General features: G+C 39.0%; 1 protein-coding gene and 1 pseudogene across 5 annotated transcripts in view; one reads left to right on the top strand and one right to left on the bottom strand.

Moving 5' to 3' along the window:
- The first annotated feature begins 7,160 nt into the window (after positions 1 to 7,160).
- Positions 7,161 to 9,858, top strand: LOC117664404 (mesencephalic astrocyte-derived neurotrophic factor pseudogene; annotated as a pseudogene). The gene has a single exon (XR_015733081.1). The product of XR_015733081.1 is annotated as a mesencephalic astrocyte-derived neurotrophic factor pseudogene (transcript).
- A 3,881-nt stretch (positions 9,859 to 13,739) lies between these two features.
- Positions 13,740 to 23,838, bottom strand: part of EIF2B3 (eukaryotic translation initiation factor 2B subunit gamma) — a 99,773-nt gene continuing 89,674 nt past the window's right edge. For all 4 annotated transcript variants that reach the window (XM_034414965.3, XM_034414964.2, XM_034414963.2 and 1 more), the window contains exons 11-12: positions 21,901 to 22,004; positions 13,740 to 13,948 (exon numbers count right to left, since the gene is read on the bottom strand). In XM_034414965.3, the coding sequence (XP_034270856.2) occupies positions 13,896 to 13,948; positions 21,901 to 22,004 (157 nt within the window). In that variant the 3' untranslated portion in view covers positions 13,740 to 13,895. The remainder of the gene's footprint in view (positions 13,949 to 21,900; positions 22,005 to 23,838) is intronic.

The raw sequence follows: 23,838 nt of genomic DNA on the forward strand, positions 1-23,838 counted from the left end.
CTGCTGCTAACCAGGACGGGCAATATTAGGTTCAGTGGATCAGTGGTCTGTCTGCCTCAGCACAAAACTTCCTATGTTCTGCTGAGGAACCCCTTGGAGGGCAGAGTCTCACAAAGGGTGTCCCTGTTGTGCCTGCATAGGTGTGGGGAGTGAAAGGGATGGCGTGACTCTTGCATGGTGGCTGCAGCAACGGAGATAGCAAGGAAAGGATGTCAAAGAGTTCCTGGTAAATTCCTAGTGAAGAAACAAACCTCTATACTGTATTTTCAAAGGAGGAGCTTAGACATGATTAAGTTGGCCCCGGGCCTTGCACCATGGGAAGCATCAAGGTTTGATTTGGCTTGCAGAACGTTTTAACTTTGGCATGTGGACAGAAACTCTTTTGTTCCAAGAGTTGCTCTATCTAGTACCTAGTAAAACTGGCTGAATCTCTGCAGACTGTCCAGCACTCATCTCTGGCCTCCTCAGCCAGGAAGGGAGGAGGCTAAACCCACTGCAGTTTACCAGCATCCCAGAGCTCCCTACTCTTAACAGGCCACGGCTAGAAACAAGGAAGTCTCTCACTCCCACTAGGAGCTAATTAACTGGGGCGGGATACTTTTAAAGTCTGCCAAATAAGCAAGCAGGAGTGTCAGTCCCAATGACAACTGTACAAACTTGGCTCAACTACATAACCTTTACTGAAGATCTATCCTACCAGCCTCTGCCCCCCTTACACACACACACACACACACACACACACACACACACACACACACACACACAAACACACAACTACTGGCAAGCTTTATGAATGATAAATTCATAAATTCATTACCTGTGCAAAATGCAACGGTAGCCTAAATTATCTGACCATTGGATTAGGTGGATAATTCAGTCCTTGGAAATCCAACCAGCATGCAAGATATAGAAATGTTTAGGTGAGAGGAGAAAAGAATTGATGTCTGAGTTAAGCAGGAAGTGTTCTATACATAGCACTAGCACTTAGACTTATATACCGCTTCATAGTGTTTTACAGCTCTAAGCGGTTCCGAGTCAGCATATTACCCCCAACAATATGGGTCCTCATTTTACCAACCTCGGAAGGATGGAAGACTGAATCAACCTTGAACCGTTGAGAATTGAACTGCTGGCAGTGGGCAGAGTCAGCCTGCTATACTGCATTCTAACCACTGAGCCACCATAGCTCTTCACTTAACTTTATAATCAGGATCATGCTTACAGTCATATATTTTAGGAAGGGACTCAAGGCAGAACAGCTAGAATATCGATAGATCTAGATTTGATATCTAGATATAGATAGACACACACACATTCACTGAATATGATTAAATTAATGATGTTCAGCATGGTTCCAAACCACTGGTGGGATTCAAATTTTTTTACTATCGGTTCTGTGGGCGTGGCTTGGTGGGCATGGCATGGCTTGGTGAGCGTCGCAGGGGAAGGATACTGTAAAATCTCCATTCCCTCCCCACTCCAGGGGAAGGTTACTGCAAAATCCCCATTTTCTTCCGATCAGCTGGGACTCAGGAGGCAGAGCATAGAAGGGGACGGGGCCAGTCAGAGGTGGTATTTACCAGTTCTTCGGACTACTCAAAATTTCTGCTACTGGTTCTCCAGAACTGGTCAGAACCTGCTGAATACCACCTCTGTTCCATACATATCTACTCAGAAGTAATTTCAGCTAAGTAAATGGAGTAATTTCATTACTCAGAAGTAAGTTAAGAGAGCTGATGATGTAGCATAGTAATTAAGGTGTTAGACATACCGACTTGGGAGCTCCAGATTTAAATCTACCTTTAGTGATGGAAATTTACCAGAAAACTTTGAGACAGGTCGTATCTCTCAGCTAAACCTATCTTCACAAGAGGAAAATGGGGGTATGGAGTGCTGCCATAATGAAAAGACTGCCACGGAGTTTGGATGGTTCTAGAACAGGTGTGTCCAAACACAGCGATTTTAAGACTTGTGGACTTCAACTCCCAGAATTTCTCAGCCCGCATGCAGCTAAGGAATTCTGGGAATTGAAGTCCATAAGTTTTAAAGCTGCCACGTTTGGAGACCCCTGTTCTAGGAGTCAAGGTATTCTGAATCTAAAGATGCTCAGAGAAGCATCTACAAGTAATCCTTCATTTAACAACCACAGTTGGACTGGTAACCGGGTCTTTCAGCGAAATGGTTGCTAAGTGAACCCACAACTGTACTTATAATCTTTGCTTTAGAGATTTGTGAAGGTTGCAACTGTGAGAATTGGTCATAAAGCTACTTTTTAACACCATTGTAAGTGTGAACTATCGGTGAGTAAAGCAGTGACTAAATGATGACTACTTGTATATTCCTCTTCTCTTATTCCTAGCTAAGGTTTTGGACTTAAATGAGGAAGATGTAAGTTCAAATTTATCTTTAACCCTAGAAGCTCAGGATAACTTGAATGTTAAGTGAATGTTAATCTAATTTATTGTGGGACATAGAATATATGCTCCTTGAACTCCTGGAGGGAAGGCAGGCTCTGCATCTACTAACACATAAAAGAACTTCTTTATATCAACCTTGTGAGGGATGCCAGGATAAAAGATAATAACTAGTGACAGACCTTACAGTGAGCTGCAAGACTTAGTGAAGACTTAAAAGTGCAACTTTCCAGTCTTAGTTCAATTTCTTCCCCCACTCATCTCAGCAGGGATGGTATTCATTACTCCAGAAGTCCAGAACGCCATTTATATAGGTTAAGTCAGTGGTTCTCAACCTGTAATTGGCCAACCCCTGGGGGCCCTGCGATGCCATCCGAGAGGGCTTGAAGAAATGATATGATTTAAATCTTGAGTTAAGACCTGGGGTTCTGTGGCCATGGACCATTGGCCACAAAAGGTACTTAAAGGGGGCCCGTAGTGAAGAAAAGGTTGAGAATCACTGGGTTAGGTGATATAGACTGGATAGGAAGGCAGTGTAGCCCCTCCCCATTGTAATCCCTGTAGAGCAGAGCACTTAATGATGTCATGGTTCATCATATTTCCACATTATAACAAGTAATAGAACAGGTACTTTATGATAGAATATGCAACAATCAGCTAGCTTCTGGCCAAAAGCATTATAGTTTACTCTGAATCATTGACCAATTAGGAAATATTAAACTAAGACCATATCCTATCAGTATCAAATATTAAACTAAGACCATATCCTAATCAGTTCCTTCTTTTCTTCTTTCCCCCCTTCCGAGACTAATTTTAAAAGACGAAGGCTGATGGACTCTACAGTATTTTATTGGCCTGTGGCAACTTAGCCATACCAGGCCCTGAGTTAAAAAGTGCCTGACAGTAGAAGATTAAAAACAATCCCAGGAATTTGTTGCAAACTTCCTGGATGATTCCCCACACGCAGTGGCGTTTTCTTGGCTGCTTGGCTTATAATCAGCAGAGTGGAATGTTGTAAATTAAATATTTTTAAACAACTTTGCTCTCTCCCTGGTTAAACATTGCAAAGATTGCTCTTTCTTGTCTGTTTCATGCTGGGTGGTCTCTCTCTCTCCCCCCTCCCCATTTGCTGTATGTCTTCCTCAAATACAATTAACCATTTAGATGTTGCACAAAGGATTAGTTTATGCATACAAGGCCAGCCACTAGTCCTTTTCGTTGGGGGCTGAAAGAAGGGATGAGAGGTAAAGAACTGGGGGCAGATCTTTTACTTTCCACTAAAAAACAAAAGCCAGGAAAATCCACTAAACTCTTCAGTTTTCCTTGAATGATAAAGACCAAACTATAGCTTCCCACATGTTTTCAAGTCTGAGCTTCACAAGCCAACAGCTTTCTTATCTTCCCGGTTAAAATGTACCACTTTTTATGACAGTCCAGAAATTTTAATATCTTTTGAACCTGAGATTTAATTAAACACACTATTTACACATTTTGCAAGATTCCCTGTCAGCTATTACAGCTATTCGCAACTTCATTCATTGTATGGATACCTTCAATTATTTACCTCAAGTAGCTTGGATATTAGGGAAAAGGGAAATATGACATTTCTTAAGATACAGTGATGAAATTAATGTTTACACTTGTGTACTCTCCCCGTTAAATAGGAACAACAGCTCAACCATGGGAGTTTAGGCTAACTCTGAAGTTTTGCTTCTTCAAGATTAGCCATATTCTCAACCTGAGTTACCAGCACTGAAGAACAAAAGACATTATAAAAGAAAGGTGTTTCTTTTCTAGAGAATTTGACAGTAGCTGATAAATCTCATCCTAACTTTGGCTTGGCATTAGGCTGCAGGCTACAAACAACTAAATTGACAGCAATTGTATAATGGGTAATATCTTTACCTAATACTCTAAGCAGGACAAGAAAATGAGAAAGCTGAAAAAACAGGTTGGCTTACATAGCGTTCATAGATAATGGAATTCCTGTGAAATCATGTGGGATCTACATTCTAGTCTACTGGCTTGTTTAAAGCAAATGATATAAATGTGATGGCCAGGCTAGGCTTGCAGAAGTGCCCTGCCCAGAGCATATGGGAATAGAGATGTGAGATGAGCCATTGTTGGCCTCCATTGTTGATTTGTATAGGGAGACACACTGGAATTGTGAAGATGGGGGGAAATAAGTAGATGGTATTGGATAGGCTGTTGAAAGAGAAAGACTTGTAAGTTCTGTTCTTCTAAGCCAGTTGTTCCAGTTCTGGGAATTAACAAGTGTCTTGGTCCCCAGCTACTAAATGCCAGATGAGTAACCAGATTGTTTCTGTCTTATGATATGTTGCTAATTGAGTGTACAAACTTGATTGGAGAAAACCTCCTCAGGCTTTTAGTTTTGGGTGATTTAAACATTCAAGTCTTGATGGAGGGGCAAATGCACATCCTGAATTCATGGTATCCATGTTGATCAATGGGCTTGTCAGACTGCAGCCCCAGAACATGTTGCTAGCATACAATTAATTTGGTCTTCGCTTTGGAGCAGACATGAACTGTTAATGAAATACATTAACACTTTCCTTTTGCTGTAAGCAGGTCATTTGCTTTTCATACTGTGGATCATGGATGCCCTAGACCAGGGGTGTCAAACTTGCAGCCTGCGGGCCAGATGTGTCACATGCTGGTCAAGCCCACCCCCGTTGTAGAGAAGGGGGAAAAAGTCATGATATGTCACGTGATGATGTGACGCCACAAGTTTGACAAGGGTGGTAGGTCTATTACAAAGGTTTACATGAGGTACCCAGTAGATTTAAAAGGTTTCTAAAGCATGCTTTGGCATTTCCCCAACAATAGGATAGGCAATTCCTTAATGTCTCTGGTTGATATCTAAAATGTCAGGATATTGGATCAGGTTGTATCTGCAAAATTTCTATCAGCTTGCTGATCCCAAGCAACTCCTTATACCATAAGAAGTGAAGCAACTGGAAAAATGTTAGAACAATATTGTACAAAGCCACAAGCGGACATTTCCAAGCATTGCATATACCTACCAGTAGTTCTGCTTAAAGCAATCTGACCCCCCCCCCCTTTTTTTTTAAAGGACAAAATGTTGCACAGGTCCAACAAAGTACATGATTTGAAAGTTTCTTGTAGATAACGTTGCTCGTGTCCTTTCTGGTTTGCATGTTAGTTGAGCGATCAACACAAGTTGATTGTGTTGAGTTAAACATTGTGACCATTTGGTACTCTTTCAAGCTTACCAAGTATACTTTGAATACTGCCATCTGTGAGCTAGCTTCTTCAGGCAGCCAAGTGGAATGCGAGTGGCAAGATTCAGGAGAAAGTAAATATTTATTTGAGGGAAAGTACAATGCCACCTGCTTTGAAGAAGGTAGTAGTGTGAATATATTTTCTTGGGAAAAAAAATCAGTCTATGAATGAAGGAACTGTTGACAATTTTTGCCTGGTTTCCAAACTTTTGGTGTTGTCAACCATGCCATTCTTTTGGACCACCTGCAAGTCCAGAGCATCATATTATGATTATTCAGATCCTTCCTGAATGAGTGATTCTAGTTAGCAATCTTGTGTGTGTGTGTGTTTGTGTTAAAATAATTTTTAAAGTAAAAAATTTGAGCCCTATTTATTCCAAAGTATGCTTCCACAGGGCTTGTTGCTCTCTTCTATGTTATTTAACATCTAATTGAAACTCCTGCGTAAAGTACAAAGGATTATCGTGACAGAAAGAAAGTAACAGATAAACGTGGCTTAAGCTCATGATAAATAGATAAGTACACCCTTAATTCATTATTTTATGATTAATTAAATAAAGCAGTATGGGGTGATATATACTTAAAAGTGCTAAGTGCTAAAAGAGGGAGGATGAGAAGCAGATTCAGATTGTAAGATTCTGTTACTATAGACCAGAGGTCTTCAAACGTGGCAGCTTTAAGACTTGCGGACTTCAACTCCCAGAATCCTCCAGCCAGCATAGCTGGTTGGGTATTTCTGGGAGTTGAAGTCCACAAGTCTTAAAGCTGCCACGTTTGAAGACCTCTGCTATAGACCTTCTAATAAAAAAGGCCTAAATGGTGTCTATTTCTTGATTTGGTCTACCTTGAAGGGCTGACACCTGGAAGAGATCTTCTGTCACTTCAGTAACAGTTCAGAGTCCAGGTGCGTGGAGACGGTTATGGGCTGGATGGGGTAAAACAAGCTGAAATTAAATCCTATCAAGACAATCTGATTACACTGGTCCTGCTTTGAAGCTTTGTGCTCCCTCTGAGGGGAGGTAGTTTGTGACTTATTTTCTGGATTTGTATTCCTACTTAAACAGCAGCTGCATATCCAGAAACATTAGTAAGTCACAAGGTACTCTCATAAACCTTGAGCATAAAACCCTCAGAGTAGCCAAAAAGACCTTCACTCACCTTTAGCTGTTGCATCGCTAACAATCCTACATAGGTCATTCATTTGGACAACTGTAATACACTTTATAATAGACCTAATGAGAAGGAAGGGCTCACTGGAGAAGACCCTAATGCTGGGAACGATTGAGGGCAAAAGAAGAAGGGGGATGACAGAGAATGAGGTGGCTGGATGGAGTCACTGAAATAGTTGACTTGAGCTTAAATGCACTCCAGGGGATGATAGAGGACAGGAAGGCCTGGAGGAACATTGTCCATGGGGTTGCGATGGGTTGGACACGACTGCACGACTAACAACAACAATATACTTTATGTGGGTCTGCTTTTATAGGTGACTCAGAATTTGCACTGGTACATTGGCAAGAATGTTAGGAGGATAATCCTATCACTATAGAACCAAACAAAGGCTCTATACTAGAAGCCAGTAGACCTTTGGGACTACTTCAAAGTGCTGGTCATTACCTGTGACACCAAGATCCATTTTACCAAAACCAAATTTACCCATCCAGTCCAGATTGAGGACCTGTTGAGAATCCTTTTTATGAGATACATGGTGTGGGCTAGGCAGTAGGTCATTTTAGTAACGGCTCTGAAACTGTAGAAAATGCTTCCTTTGGAGGTATATTTGTCCCCATCCTTTATTATTATAATTTTTCGTCGTACAATTGCATTTATTCCTGCTTAGTTGTTTACCACCTAGAGTCTTAAAAGATTGGGCAATTTAGAAACATTGTAAAAGTAAACACAAATATATGGACACATTTGTATTTAGATATGTATATGAAGCTTCTGTCATCTAACACAAAAAATGTGAATTTGGCAATTGATGCTGCAACTTTATTTTGATATGTATACTGTAAACTGTAGATGTCTAATTAGATTTTGTGCAAAATAATTAGATTTTTTGGGGGGTGTGTATGTGAATAAAGCTATGGAGATTTCTAGACCTCCAGCTATAACTTAACAGTAATTAAAATTACGAAAATTACATCTCGGTAATGCGTCTATTTATAGAAAATGCTTTAACCATACCAAAATTACAAGAGGTAGTTGGCAAAGCTTTGGCCACACACCTGGTTAGACCAAAAGCACAAGATTTGTCATGGATTAATTTTTAAAATTACATTAAAATGTTGCTTTGTATTTAGAACAATTTTTAAAATTAGCAAATAACTTTTCGAGATGGAAAATTGACATTCCATAGACATATTGGTGTCTACATAACTGCCTAACAGAAATAGAAATCTGTAAAAATATAACATAGCCAAGAGCTCTGACACAATATAAATTGTAATTTATTGGGATTCGTAAGAATACAGCAATCTAGGCAAAGTTATTTTTTTCCATTTTCTGATTAAAATATTAGACTCTCCAGATACCAACAAAAACTATATTACAGGATGAGTCTTTGGGAAGAAAAAAATCTGGAAGATTGGAGGATAGGACAGAACGAAACAAATGAGGTAGGTTACATTCATTCAATCCCCAACCTGATAATCCCATTTGGAGATGTGTTTTAGAAAACTAGAGGGGATAATACAATGAAGTTTTGGCCTGATGAAAAGGAAATGTAACAGGATTTGGACATGTTGTTCAATGGAAAGTACACTCCCCTATCCAGATGGGGACAAGAGATAAGGAGTTCACATAGAAGAAAAATGTGTTTAAATTAGATATGTATTTGAAAGAAAAACTGATTAATTAAGCCTGTATGAAGAAGAGATGTGATAATAGCCAAAGTCATATTTTGCAAGCAAAGGTTGCTCTTTTCAAACTGGGCCTCGCTAATTAAAAGAATCAAGTAGCAGGTTATGGAGAAGAAAAAAAAAGCTTGAAGAAACCCTACCTATTAGAACAGATAATCTAATACTAAGTCATAATTCAAAGAGGCAAGGAACGGTTTGTTATTAAGCAAAGAAGTCCACCACAGCTTGTTCAATGCAACACCAAATGAACCATAGAAAAAACCTCAACTTAACTATATATGAATCTAGAATTAAACTAAATGGACAAAAAGATCTTGCCTAAGTTACCAATCAAGGAGAATATTTGTAGCTCAGGTTTGAAACGAGGGGTCTTTGGTGCTCTCTGAACTTGCTTGTTTCATCACCCAAACTAGGTAACATCATCAGGACTGGTGAAACTGTTTGGATAATGAAATGTCTGCAAGAAAACAAGCAAGCTCAGAGAGCACCAAGGACCCCTCATTGTGTAAGGCAATTCCCCACATTCCTAATAAGCTGCGATTCCTATCTCCTGTTGGTGTAGCAGAAAAAATTCACATGCCAGGAAGAGCCAAATTGCTTTTTATCAAGTGCACAATCCAAGATGATGGTGTACATTTTTTTTGCAGCCTGTTAGGAAGTATGAGGTATTTTTGCTATTTGCCACAAACTTCAGGAGAATTGGGATGTATGAGAAGTATGTATTGAAGTTATTGGGAAATTATATGTGAGTGTGAGCCGAGCGAGCAGTCGAGCTGGGCTCAGTGGAAGGAGGATGCAGGCGGCTAATGGGCTCTGGGCGGTGCTGGCCTTGATCCTGCTCCCCGGAGACAGCCATGCTCTGCGAGAGGGAGACTGCAAAGTGTTTGTCATTCCTGGGAACTTTCTATCAGGCTCTACAAGAGAAGAATGTTGAGTTCACACTAAACAGTATTGAAAAAGAACTTTTGAAATTCTGCAAAGAGGCAAAAAAGCCCGTTTTTGTTATTTCATTGGAGCAACCAGTGATGCAGCCACCAAAATAACTAATGAGGTATCAAAACCTCTAAGTCATCATATCCCTGTTGAGAAGATTTGTGAGAAACTGAAAAAGATAGTTAATCTGTGAACTGAAATATGATAAACAGATTGACCTGAGTACTGTGGACCTGAAGAAACTGAGTCAAAGAATTGAAAAGAAATCTAGACGACAGGGGTGAAACATGCAAGGGCTGTGCAGAAAAATCAGATTACATTAGTAAAATCAATGAATTGATGCCTAAATATGCACCAAAAACAGCCAGTTCGCGGACAGATCTCTGACCACCATACTGACTTCTATCAATTAGCAAGATACACAAACTACATTAAACTTTTTCTTTCCTGGAACGCTGTTTTTTGTAACTTATTTAACTGGGTTTCAAGTATCAAACTGAAGGGATTCTTGCAATGCTGGTCCAGATGCCTCGTCATGTCTTCAATTTTTGTTTCTATTGTTTTGGATTTATTATAAGACTTTGACATGCATATGGGATTTTTAAATAAAAGTTATGAAACCTAGTGTCAGTTGAACAAAAAAAAAGGGGGGGGGAATTATATGCTTATGCTTACAACCCACTCCTAACTATGGATCAATTTTAAATTTTAAGTACTAGAATTCTTTGTATGTAATAATTCACTTGTAGATATATATTTCTGGAGAGAGGTTGCTTGAAGAATATAGCTTCTGAGGTACAGTAATTGTTTATCTGTAGTTAGTTGGCTTATGAATTCTATAAATACCAGAGTAAATGAAACTATCTGAAGACTGCCTTTCTGACAGCAACAGACATGAAGGAAGATGCTTGTTCAGAATAGGGTCCAGAATGCCCCATACTTCCTTAGCATCAGACCATTTGAGGGTTAAATTTCTAGCAATGATCCCCTAATTTCTGAGGGAAAACATCATTCGGAATTATTTTTCATAATTGCAGTACTGCCACACACGATGTCTACATCAAGGATGAATCTTTGCTTTGATAATCTACTTTTATCTTGCCCCAAACACCTGCAGGTTATAAAAGACAAAAAGGAAAAGTCAGTACCATTTGCAAGCTGTAGAGCGCGTGGATTAAGGGCCTTGGTTCTCATTTGCACACTTCCATCTTTTTATGGCTTTTCATCATACTACAAAACAAGAGCATAAAGACAGGATGACTCCTCAGATGTGGGAAGTCAGTACAGAAAAACATTATAAAAACTATGCGAGCTTCCTTGTGGAGGCAGAAGGAGAAAGTCATTACTCTCCATCCTCCTAATGCATGGAAAATAGGAATTACAACAAGGATTGCAATTTCTTCTTGAAGTTATATTCCAAACATTCATCCAAAGGTGACAAATTAAATACAGGCCTTACACTGGATTCAGCCCCTTCACTTCTTCACAGTGGTGGGTTGCCCCTGGTTCGCACCGGTTTTATAGAACCAGTAGTAAAACTGGCGGGAGGCTCCGCCCACTGACCCTGATGTCATGAAAATTCTAACCTTGCGCAGAAGAGCATGCGCGTGCGTGGCCCCGTTGCGAACTGGTAGTAAAGGTAAGTAGAGCCCACCCCTGCTTCCTCAGGTTTACTACTCCGTATATATTTTGAACTTGGGTCCAGATACTTGTACAAATAAATGATGGGCACCTTGCATCATGTGAGTGTGTCAGTTCTGTTGAAATCACACATTTTCTTAGCAAAATTAACAGTGTACGTTTGCACTGTATGATGTTTGCATTGTTATTTCATTATGTTTGCTGAATAAGGTAAGTGTACTAATCAAATCACATAATATACAGAATTAGACCAGGGGTGAAATGTAAAAGTTGTTACTACCTGTTATGTGAGCGTGGCTTGGTGGGGGGGGGTAATCTGACTGGGTGGGTGTGGCCAACTTTTTTTTTTTTTAACTTTTCAAAGCATTTTTTCTAATGCTTTGAAAAGCCTCTGCCGATCAGGCAATTCAGCTGGGATCGTCAGAGACATTTCAAAACATTTTTTTACCACCTCTTCGGCCAAGAGGTTGCAGAAAAAAATGCTTTGAAAAACCTCTGACGATCCCAGCTGAGCCGCACAATCATCAGAGGCTTTTTTTTTTACTTTTAAAAGCATTTTTTCATCGGAAGAGATTGTAGAAAAAATGCTTTTAAAAGTTAAAAAAAAGCCTCTGATGATCGTGCGGCTCAGCTGGGCATGGTGAGGAGGGCGCAGGGATTTTTGCTACCGGTTCTCCTAACCACCCGCTGCCATTGCTACCGGATCGGGCGATCCAGTCCGAACCGGGAGCATTTCACCCCTCGATTAGACCTAAGTCATTTTGCCAGTGTGAAGTGGGTTACAAGGGAATAAATTAAAGGAAGCATGAACAAGGGTCTTAATTTGCAAACTGAAATATGTAGGGCATCATCCAATATGCTAGTCTGAATTTAAAATCTTATGTTTTGTAATAGCATCTGGGTTATGTAAAGATCAAGACCCCCAAGTGATAATATTCTTTTTTCAGTCATAGACTTCACTTTACGAGAAATTCAGAGAATGCTTCACTTTACGAGAATGCTTTGGAGAGCTCGGTTTTCCCTTCAACTGAATAAAGAAAAGGGGATGCAACTTAATTTGATGAACTTTTTTTTCTGGGAAATTTAGCAGATTTGCCCTTTTATACACTTAATAAATGTCATGCAAACCAGGCACCAGAGAAGCTTGTGAGGTTAATTTGGGCTAGCACAAGTATGTATTACATTTGTATACACATACACACATGGAGAGCTAAGAAACCTTTCATCTGAGACAGCTGCTGCATCACATTTTCCCAGTCTAAGCCAGTTCTTTAATGTGGTTTATTTTTCATTTATGAAGGATTGGGTAGGGCTGGTTTATAATTTTGAAGCTCCTGTGTGAAACAAAGAAACAAAAAAAAAAAAGTTCCCCTCTGGGAGGAAAAAGATGAGGAAGATGTTTATCACACCAACTAATGAAAATGAACCAGTATACCTCTGGGTCAACAGCTGGAGGCCTTTACAGGTGCATATATGTGTTTCAGAATCCTACTTAAAAGATCCCTGCAAGCCAAACATTTTAGGAAGAAAACTATGTGTTTCCAAGAACCTTTAGTTCATCATGCTTCAGGCATAGTTTAAATTGTTCATTCTTGTTTTTCATTATTTTCTTACAATCTACCTATTATTGACTCAAAAGATAAAATGTAACTTCATTGTAAATAAAATATTAAATACAACTCAAATATTAGAATTATTGCACTAGGATGCCTGTGCAAAATGTGGTCCAATGTACTATTTTAAATCTAAACAATCACTCTGTGTGTTGAAAGTTTGGCCAAAAATAGTATAAAAGTAGTTTGGATCAAGACTGTTCTCTCATATGGCTCCCAACCCAAATGTTTTGGATTATAAATTCAACATCATCACTGCATAGTTATATTTTTATACAGTGGAATTTAGAGTCACAAGAACTACCAAACTGACCTGGGGATCTCAGAAAGGCTGTGCAAAAGCCAATTGTAAATGTCTCCAAGTAATTACTTGTCTACTACTAGTAATTGTCTTAGTGGTCAGGACATACTTAATGGTGATCAGATAATAGTAATCTGTGCCGTTATGTGCTTGTCCCAAGCTGGAATGAAAAGGCCTTTATTATACATTTTTGGCAAAATCTAATACTCACTGTTGGCTTACACATGCATATTGTCTACAGTGTTTTTCCTCTCTTTTCCAGAAGAGTTTTTTTTATGATTAGAATAGTTTGTACAATAATTTTTGGAATTACAGACAACAGAAGCTGGTAACTACTTCTGCTCAAGAAAAAGATAAGCACAATATTCACAGTCCAAACTGATAGAGAGTATTTTTCTGACCCTTCATCACTTTGCACCCTGTTTCTTCTCCCCTTATGTAATGTTTTTTAACCTCATATGCAAAGTTGAATCAACATGCACTACCTTCCTTTTCTAATTAGTGGTACTCAGAGAGCTGGCACTTTCATTGCAGATACTTTGGCTCAGCTGTTCTTTTGGCGGAACGCAGTCTGTGTGGTCCTTGCTCTTAGCTTGGCTGGCAACAAAATGCGTTCACTGGATTTACAGGAACCCATATCACCCTCTGCAAAGCAGCCTGCCTGTCAATGAGAAGAGGAGCGGGGAACTAGTTAAATGGAAGAGACAGACAGATGCCATTGTAAATATTTCTTTATTAAGAGGTAAAGAAGAAGTCGGAGCAGGAGTGGCTGTCAGCGTCAGTGATGCCAGGAGAAATTCATGTAGCACAATCTCCAGCTGAGCTATTGGTTCAGGTTGCCAGAAATCCATCCTTCAGTTCTGCCAGACTCAGATTTCCATCAGCTGTTCAGTGCCCATAATAACTTCATTTGCATGTTTAGCTGCAAGAGAGAGAGAGAGAGAGAGAGAGAGAGAGAGAGAGAGAGAGAGAGAGAGAGAGAGAGAGAGAGAGAGAGAGAGAGAGAGAGAGAGAGAGAGAGAGAGAGAGAGAGAGAGAGAGAGAGAGAGAGAGAGAACGGGAAATATGTAGGGAGAGAGGAAAGTTTAAAAATTATGCTTTGTCCACTCTGACATAAAAGAGACTATGTGGTACATGTGGCAGTGATGAGAATAAAGTGAAAGTCTCAAATATAATATTCCAAGCTCTGTCAAAAACTTGATTTCACTGCAGTCAAGTAACACAGCTGGGATGTGAGAAGCAGTTTTTGCTGGCAGGTACAGAATCACATAAGCATAAAAGGAAGGTAACGCTCTCCAATCCTAAGCACTGTTCAACTTTCTTGGGTTAGCCCTATGTGGAAGTGGGCCCAGAATCAGTTTTCAATCCCTGGTTGAGAGGCAACGCTTCTTCAGCTGGCTTCATTCTGTTCTCAGAGCCAGATAGGAATTTACAAATTCTCCACCTCCCCAGAAATTTTTGACCAGGCTGTCTTTTATTTGCCATTGGCAGGGCTACAGATGCATTCAAACCACACAGAAAAGAGGGATTAAAGAAGGTACTTTCAAAACTGTCCCAGAATTTGTTGGCATGACTGTTTCAGACCAAGAGCATCTCTGCCAGACAGATTCAGAGCCACATCAGAATGTGAGGGAGGCAGGATTGCCTGGCCCAAAGGGCCCAGGAGCTCCCACCTGAATGGCTTAGAGAATGCGGCACTTATTTAATAGGGAGTGTAGGAAGAACCACACCTTGGAAAATGTAGGTGTGACAAGCTTACAGAAAATCTGGTCTCCTGCGGTTTGTGGATTAAAGTATTGTGTATAACGGTGCAATTTGAGCAAACATAAGGGCAACAATGACTCTGTTCCAACAAACTCCAACATGGTACTGGATAAAGTGACAAATTATTTCCCCCCCAATGGATAGCGGATATCTTCTGGCAACATCTCTCCTTGGGAACACTGCTTTGGGGGGAATATGAAAGCATCTCCTTGTTATTTGCTCAATTAGCCCCAGACAGATTGCTGCTGCTGGTGGCAAAGCTAAGCCATAAAAGAGGAGGAGGAAGAGAAGGAGGAGTGTGTGGGAAGAGACGAAAGAAGGGGTTAGGGCCAAAACCCAGGACCACCACGAAGCTCCAGCCCTCAGGGGCTCAAAAATATTCAGTTTACTCACTCAATTACACACTGTTTCATAAATCCTTTTAAATAAAATACAGTACAGTCCCTGGCACTAAGTTACTCTTCTATTACACACCACTGCTGAAAAGACTTTGTTGTGTATGAACACTTTTTAAAAGCTGGAGATACTTTTAATAATAGCATTTAAAAAGAAACGGTGAGTTGAGCGTGGTGGGCATGAAGCTACAAAAATGTAGACATATGCAGGATCATGTATGCATCTCCATGAATGTGGCCTTGAAGTGCAAGGCTTTTGGTCCCTATTACCCCAATGAATATTAAGGTGATAGAAAGCAAACAAGCCTTGAGGACATGAAGAGCAAATGCAAGAAACACATATTTATTTATTTATCAAATTCTGAAACTGCCCATCACACTCACAGAGTGTCAGGCACAGACAACCAGATCCATATGTGCAGAGTTCAAGCTAATTACTTTATTATATTTTCCTTATTATTCAGGAATCTCCCCAGACTGTTTGCCTTCTCCTGGAACCAAATAGACAAGATTCTATGAAGCTTTAGAGGTGGGGGGGTGGGGGGGGGAGATCAGTTCTGGATTTCTTATGGTTGCACAAGAATTCAAGGCTAATTCCATACTTGAGACCTCCTCACTGCCTGGCTATTTCCCAACACAGGTCTCTGGGTGGTGTACAAATAGGAGAGGAGGGTTCTGGAAAGTATGTAGCTGGGAGAGAAAAAGGAAACAGGCTATTTAGCACAGACAACAGGAATGTATAGCAAATGTGTTCCACTCATAGATTTTATTTTGACAGTGGATGGAACTCAGGGCATTTTCCTATTTGCACCAAAGCAACAAACATTGGCAGTTTTATTGTGGGTGCAGTTTGGCATGCTTTACCAACTATTCTGCTGAAGTCACAGCCAATGCTTTTTTGGCCATGGGATTAACTCATCACTGTTTGGGCCAGTTAAAGTTGGTGTGGACATGGTGTGTTGGTCTGGCCCCTGTGCTCCATTGCTTTGGGCAATAAGGAAGGTTAATTTTTTTCAATCCACAACAAATCCTTATACTGGTCCTGAGACCTGGATCAGCCTCCCGAAGAGCAGCTGACCAGCAATGATGGTGGTGATGCAGGGTTGTGCGGTGAAGCAGCAGAGAAAAAAATCAACCCTTTCTCTGATGTTTATGGCACGAAGCCACCCTACACCCTACACCTGCCTGCTGGCTTCCAGAACAGCACTAAGCCCATACCCCAAAACTGCTCACTTATCAACTGATAGTCAGGCTTCCTTTGAATGTACCTGCATAAAACATTTCTGCAAAACAGTAGTGAGTCCTGATGGATGCCTATACTAGCCAGACCTTACTGTATATTTTGGCACCAAGCAAAGACTTTTTAAAAATTCTCCCAAACCTCTAAATAATGTGTTAATGCTATTATGATTTTAAATTTTTCATCCCTGCTTTTAGATTTAAGTTTCTATTGTTTGATTGTTTGATTTGATTTTCTCTTTATTCACTGTTTATATACCGTGTTTTCCCGAAAATAAGACCCTGTCTTATATTTTTCTGAACCCTGAAATAAGCACTGGACCTTATTTTTGGGGAGGTCTTATTATTTTGGGGTGCGTGGAGCAAGATGGGGCTCCTCTTGCCGTCTTCCTGATTTCCAGCTCTGCATTTAAATATTTTCTGGGAGGGCTTATTATCAGGGGATGTCTTATTTTCAGGGAAACAGGGTAGTGTCTAGATAGCCAGTTTGGCAGAGTGGTTAAAACATCAGATTAGAAACCAAGAGACTCTGAGTTCTAGTCCCATTTTAGGCACAAAGCTAGCTGTGTATCCTTGGGCTAGTCACTCTCTCAGTCCTAGGAAAGAGGCAATGGCAAACCATTTCTGAAAAACTTTGCCAAGAAAATAGCAGGGATTTGTCCAGGCAGTCCTATTGGACAAGATTGAACAGGAAAAAAATATAGTACCTTAAAGTATGTTTTTGTTAAATGTTTTAACTTATTGTTTAAACTGTAACTTTTAATTGTAAACCTACAGTATTTAAGATTTCTATTCCTGGAAAGCAGGAAATAAATGATTTAAATCAATGAATAAACTCCAATTGACATGAGGAATACATACCATTTTTTCGATCTATAGCAGGAAACCATTGGTTCTGCTCCAAAACCTGCACTGTCACACTTTCCCATACTTCTGACATGATATCTATGTGCTGTAATTATTATGGAGGAAAGAACAACTACAGTAACCAGTTGCTGACCCAGACTGCTTCCCATATACTTCAAAGCCAAGAAAGTGTGAGAGGCTTTCAGTGAGAAGGAAGACCACCGCTTATATCTACCAAAGGTCTGATGTGTCTTTCTTTTGTTGGGAAAGAAAACATTCAGTAGGTGCCAGGGCAAACTGGAAGCTTAATCCTCTCCAAGGATTGCAAGCCAGGACAGAAGGAAAGAGAAGCGATATTCTTAGGCGAAACAATCAAAATGGGGGAGCTCAGTGGACTCACTAGAGAGGGGAAAGGGAAAAAAAGATTTCTTTCAAGGGGGAACTTTCATACAACCCACTGTGAGGGGGAAAAAGCACATGTATTTAAGATATTTTCCCACAAACTCTCTGATACCTTGGCCTGAGGAATGTAGTTTACTGAACTCCAGATAGTTTGGACTACAACTTCCATAATGTTCACCCAGGAGGGATTTTAGGAGTTTAGGATATCATAGATTTTAGTCTATGATATCAGGTTGCCTACATTAATCTAGGGGAAATGTGTCTCTCTGTGTGGTTGCTTGGGAATTAATATCTTTTGTAGAATTATGAGTCCTGATCAGCCCTGAGTTTATCTTCAGAATCAGAGCACGGGAATTAATGTTTTAGAACTCTCTCTCTTCAACAAGATAAGTAAAATGGATAATTTTTAAAAAAACAATTACTGAAACATTGCTCTATTTGACAAGTTTTTTCCCCTGGTCCTTGATTTTAATTATCCTATCACTTACAGTTTGTATTTGTAACTTAAGGTTACTTTTATACATTATAATTAAATATTGCATTTTAATATGGTTTTTTTTGTACTATTTGTAATATGCTAAACTACATTGATGCTGCTCTGCAGATAAAAAGCATATAAATAACTCTCTGTATATATGTAGCTGAATAAATGCCTATTTGTGGATACATTTTAAAATTAACTATAGTGGTAGCAAGATGAAGAGAAGATTTTTGAATATCAAATATCTCTTTTACACCTTTTTACAGTTATAAAAGATTGAATAAACAGATTGCTTGCAGAAGAGTCTTATTGAACTAGGAAGAATTATTTACATGCCAGAAGATAAGCTATGTTTTTGTAATGCCTTTTCTTTATCCTACCTTACTTTGCCTTCTCACAGGTAGGTGCCTCTCTACAGCAAAAGTACTTCTATCTTGTCTGCTTCACTAGTTACTCTTTGTGAGAACTTTCTAAATGATGGCAGAGAAAGGAAAGAGCAAGTTGTGCAGCAATGCTCTGCAGTCGTCACTAGTGAGCGTAAAAGCTGGTGGTCTGGGAAATCTTTAATTGTTTGTACTTTCAAATGCATGTATGACAATATGCATCTGAAGGGCTCCCAAACCCACCTTAGAAGGGAAAGTAGGAAGCAATAACAGGAGATGTATGTGACTGCAGATTCTTGGCAAGGGGTTTTTTCATATACAATCAGAGAGTCGGGTCATATACAGATGCCACTTCATGTACACAGCCAGTTCCCTAGAGTTAAATTTCTAAGACCTTCCAGATGCACAGTTGCTATTATACAAATGTCATATGGTGATTTGGACCGCTAACAACAAGGTCTCTGACTCACATAGGCTGTTTACAAAGAATCTCAGGCCACACAGAACTGTTTCCTGTTATGGTGGATTGTAATCCAGGATAGACTTCTGCATTCAAAGCAACTTTCTCTTGACCTCTTGACTAAAGGATAATCATTATTACAAAAGAATTATGAATTTTAAATCTCTAGGTGACAAGCAGTTGGGGCATGGTTTCTGTTGGAATTTGGATTAGGACCACTGACAGCTACTAGCTAAAGAGAATCTGATTGAACATAATGTAGAAGCGAATTATGTATGTTATGGACATCAGACAGCAGAATATATATCAGTATGGATACCATAAATTTATCTTGATTGTTATGTTTCTTTAACTTGCAGCGCCGTAATAAAGCAACTTCTCAAATGAGCAACAATTGTTTATGCACAATACTTATTTCTTTTTTAAAAAAGATCTTAGATCTTGAGTTTCAAAAACTATTACTATTGTAAAAGGTGTACTAACATTCATAGTTCTGGAAATTCTTTTTTTAAGGAGGCAGTGTTTCAGCCCCTTGGAAAAGAAGGGTCAGAAATATGTATCAGAATATAAATGAGAATTTGCAATGAAAAGATTATAAAATGGCAAAGTGAAGTGATTTAATTAAACATAAAATAATTAAATAATAAAACATAATATTGTGATACTTTAGCTAAGTAGGAATATTCTGAATATTTTAAACAAAAATCCAATAGAAGCTTCTCAAAGATAATTCCATTATGTGCCTGGCTCATATGAAGATAATAAAAACTGCTGATTCTTCATAATTTAAAATATTGTTCATTAGAGGGGGAAAAGAAGAAGAAGGAAAAAGAAGAAGGGAAAAGAAGTTACCAAATATTTAATTAAGAGAGAAAACATATGGGGTAAAAAGACAAGCTATAATTACGTTTATAGCAGAATAAAGCGAAGATAGAAAATAGTTCTTTCTAGCCATAAAAATAGCCCAGCCACCAAACAAATTACTCTGTAATGCTAGGCATATATTTTCCTGAATTAGCATCCTTCAGGTCTATATTAAGCCTTAAGGATTAAAGAAGGTTACTTTATTCTTGAAAGCCAATGTTTAAAGCAAAAGAGAGATTGAAGCAAGCTATACTTTGATGATGGAATGCAAAACAACATCCAAGTGACAGAAGTAAGGCATAGGACACTTTCCATATCAAAAGAAATGATGAAGTCAGCTAGACTTCCTGGGAACGCTGTACATTTGTGTGTGAGCTTGTGTGTGTGCATGCGTGCACATATATGTCTGTGTGTCTGACTGTCTGACTGACTTTCCAAAAGATGTTACTGATTACTTTAAAATATTACCCATCTCTAATTTTCAGATCCACAAATTTAGGGATAAATTTGTTCAAAAATCCAAGATACAAAAAATCCTACACAGGGTTTGTTCATACTCTGGAGAGTTAACTGCCTTAGTGTCCAAATTAAATGACAAAACGTAGTGTAAATACTTCTGCAATAAGTGTAAATACAGTGTATATACAAACTCAGCCAGTCTTTCCATTACAAATTTTGAAAACCTTAGAAGCACATTGCTTGCGGGGGTGGGGGGGATTACTTTAAACATCCCCCTCCCCTCCACCACCATAACCAGCTAGTGCTATAGTTTTTTCACAGGCCCACACCTAAGCAAAGGAAGACACATCACTTCAGATATTCCTTACAAAGCTTCAGGATGAGAAGAGATAGTTTAGACAGCTGTCCTTTGTCAAACTGGACCTCATCATTTCACATGGGACATGAGTTGCCAACACTCCTTGAAATGTAATGAAGGAAAGCACTTCATTCTTAAAATAAGCCTGTTGTGGGCATGCTTTTAATCTGAATAACTCTGTTTCACCTTGATCCTAGCATGAACTGCTTAGATCCCAACACAGAACATCATGTTGATCAATGAAACTACGCAGCAGTTGCTAAGGCTACACTGTGTAACTTGGCAGAGCGAGTAACGTCTGAGCATAGCTCACTTATATACACAGACACCCATAGATTAGCACAGGATTAGGGGGAATGTACATGTGTAAGTGATTTGCAATACATTGTCGAGAGATTGTCTCTTGATTTTCTAACAATACTTAAACCAGATTGCTGAAAAAAACATTGGTAGACATGTATGTTTGAATCTGGCCAAACCATGTTCTCACTTGAACTAATGTTTTGCTCTTGGCTCCAACAAGTACACTTAGTAAAAAGATTCTGGAAGCATGAATAGCTGGTATCATTTTATAAGGGACTGGCATAAACTATTGGAATTAGCTTTAAAACAGGGTTTTAACAATTAAGCTCTCTCTAAAGATCTATCCCAACCTTCTTACTTTCTGCAAATATTCAAATGATCTCATAAAAATGGTTAACTACCAATATTTTGTGCAGTTTACTACTGTCTACATCAGGGGTATCAAATTCACGTCACTGTGGCATCACGTGACGTATTGGAACTTTACCACCTCTTCGCTAAACTGAGCATGGGCATGGTCATGACGCATCCGGGCCGTGGGCCGGGAGTTTGACAGCCCTGGTCTACATGATCCAAATTTTGTCATTTTGAAATTTAATTTTAATCTACAGCGAGTGAGTAAAAGTGTTTTTACTATTTTAATTGTGTTGGACTTCTAAAACTTTGCTTCTGGCAGTTCCTTCTACAATTACCGTCTTATTAAATCTATAGAGTGGATTAAAATTGAACTAGTTCATTTGCATAGCTTCAGAGGACAATTCCAGGAACACAGATGGATTACAGCAATGTTTCTCAACCTCAGCAATTTTAAAATGTGTGGACTTCAACTCCCAGAATTCCCCAGCCAGCATTGCTCAGGTTGAGAAATACTGGATTACAATATCAGCCCTTTTAACTATCACTGGTTAGACTCTACTTACAATTAGCTTCCAGGTGCTGGCTATTTCCAATCAAACAATCCTTGAGGTCGCTTCCTTTCTCTATCACTGCATGATGGCAAACGACACAATTCTGTATGCTGCACCTGTAAAGATAAATGAGGATTTAAAACAAATACAGAAATTAAAGTAACTATCATTACTGTAACCTAGTAAGTGATGAAGTGATGGGGAAGCAGAACGTTTGCAGTGGATCAGAAAGTCAAGATAGCATCTGTGATTTTGCAATTAAAGCCCCTCCCCTTTTACATATGGTGCATCCACAATGCATGTACCAAAGGCGCCAGGCTTCAATCCCATGGCTGCAGCTGTCACCTTGACCATTTCCATTGCCCCTGATGGAAGCCCTGTGGGCAAGAGATAGGCAATATATTTAAGTGGCAAAGTATATGGTTTACAGAAAATTAAATCCTTCTCTCCATTTAAAGAGTAGATAAATGAGAGTATGCAAAATCTTCTATCCAAAATTCTGGAAAGCTGATGGTCCATCACAGTTGACAACTTTTGTGGGCATGGTTAAATAATTTGTATTTACAAGAGATATTACAAAGGAAGCACACAAAAGGGAATCTTTATATTAAAAAATATAGTGGGGAGGTTTAAGGAAATACAGAAAACTATTATATGGGTTTAGAAAACCTGGCATAGGTGACATTGAGGGAGCGATCAATGACCTGTGAACCTTGTTTATTTTTCTGCCCAAGAACAATATAAATTACCTCCCAAGAAAATGGAAGTTTTGCCTTCTGCAGGAAAAATATTGAAGGAGATTCAGGTATTTTCTCTGTATGACCTCCCCATATACTGGATGAATGAAAAACAGGGAGAAGAGACAAAGAGCAAGAAATAAGCAAAACCACCATATTTGGACTGCAGAAATTCAGATGCCCCAAAAATGGCAACAAAGACCTATTAATTGTCATCTGATGTTTGCAGTCCAGATAGGGTAGCCCAGGAGTTCAAGAACATGACACATGAAGCAAAACAGTTCGGGAGGCATTGGATGCCACTGGACTTCTATAGTAGTACCAGCTTGACTATAGGCAGATAATAAATCAAGAAGCACTAATGAAAACTCTCAGACCCACACAGAAACACAAGTGTGTTGATCATGTCCCTCATATAAGAGGAATGAAGGCACACCCATTGCAAACATGACTGGTGTTTGGCTTTTTAATGCCTGTATTCAAGATGTGAGTTAACACAAACAGCTGAATACTATCCTTTACTGCTCATCTATGTTGGAACAAAAAACATGGCTATGAAAATTTCTAAAATTTATGAGGTTCTAGGTAGGAAAATGGAGGAATGAGAGTTACAAGCATATTTTAATTACTCCTTCCTAGAAGACAGAAAAGAAAAGGGTAAAGAAAAGGAAATCTATCTGGCTACAAAGAGGATATCACCAACAAAAATATTTTGGTAGATCTTGATATCAAATATGAGAGGTCCCTTCAAAGTGATGGGGTATAAATCTAAAATATTGGAAAAGTACTTTTATAATTAACAATATTGATTCCTAGGAGCCAACATTGGTTTGTCAAAAATAAATCTTGCCAGATTAAACTCAATCATTTTTTACTGGCAATCAATAATCTGATGGGTACTGAAACAGCAAGAACAAAAAGTATTTCCAACAGTATCCTTATTAAACTAGACAGTAAGCATAATGAATGAAGATTGAATCTTGGAAGATGAAGCAGTAGCTTGAAACTAAATTAGAGAATTGAATCTCTCAATAAAATGAGACTAAATTAAACAAATATGTAACACCTAACGTTTAGATATAAAATATCAAATATTCAAGTACAGATATAGCAGCATGTCCAAGAAGGTTTAGATATCTCAGTGGATGACAATATGGAATATGAATAGTATGAAAGTGAGTCAGTCACACAATATGAAAAGCTAATGCAATTT

This window comes from Pantherophis guttatus, chromosome 3 (genome assembly GCF_059756535.1).
Source record: "Pantherophis guttatus breed Tessera chromosome 3, ASM5975653v1, whole genome shotgun sequence".
NCBI classification, from domain to species: domain Eukaryota; kingdom Metazoa; phylum Chordata; class Lepidosauria; order Squamata; family Colubridae; genus Pantherophis; species Pantherophis guttatus.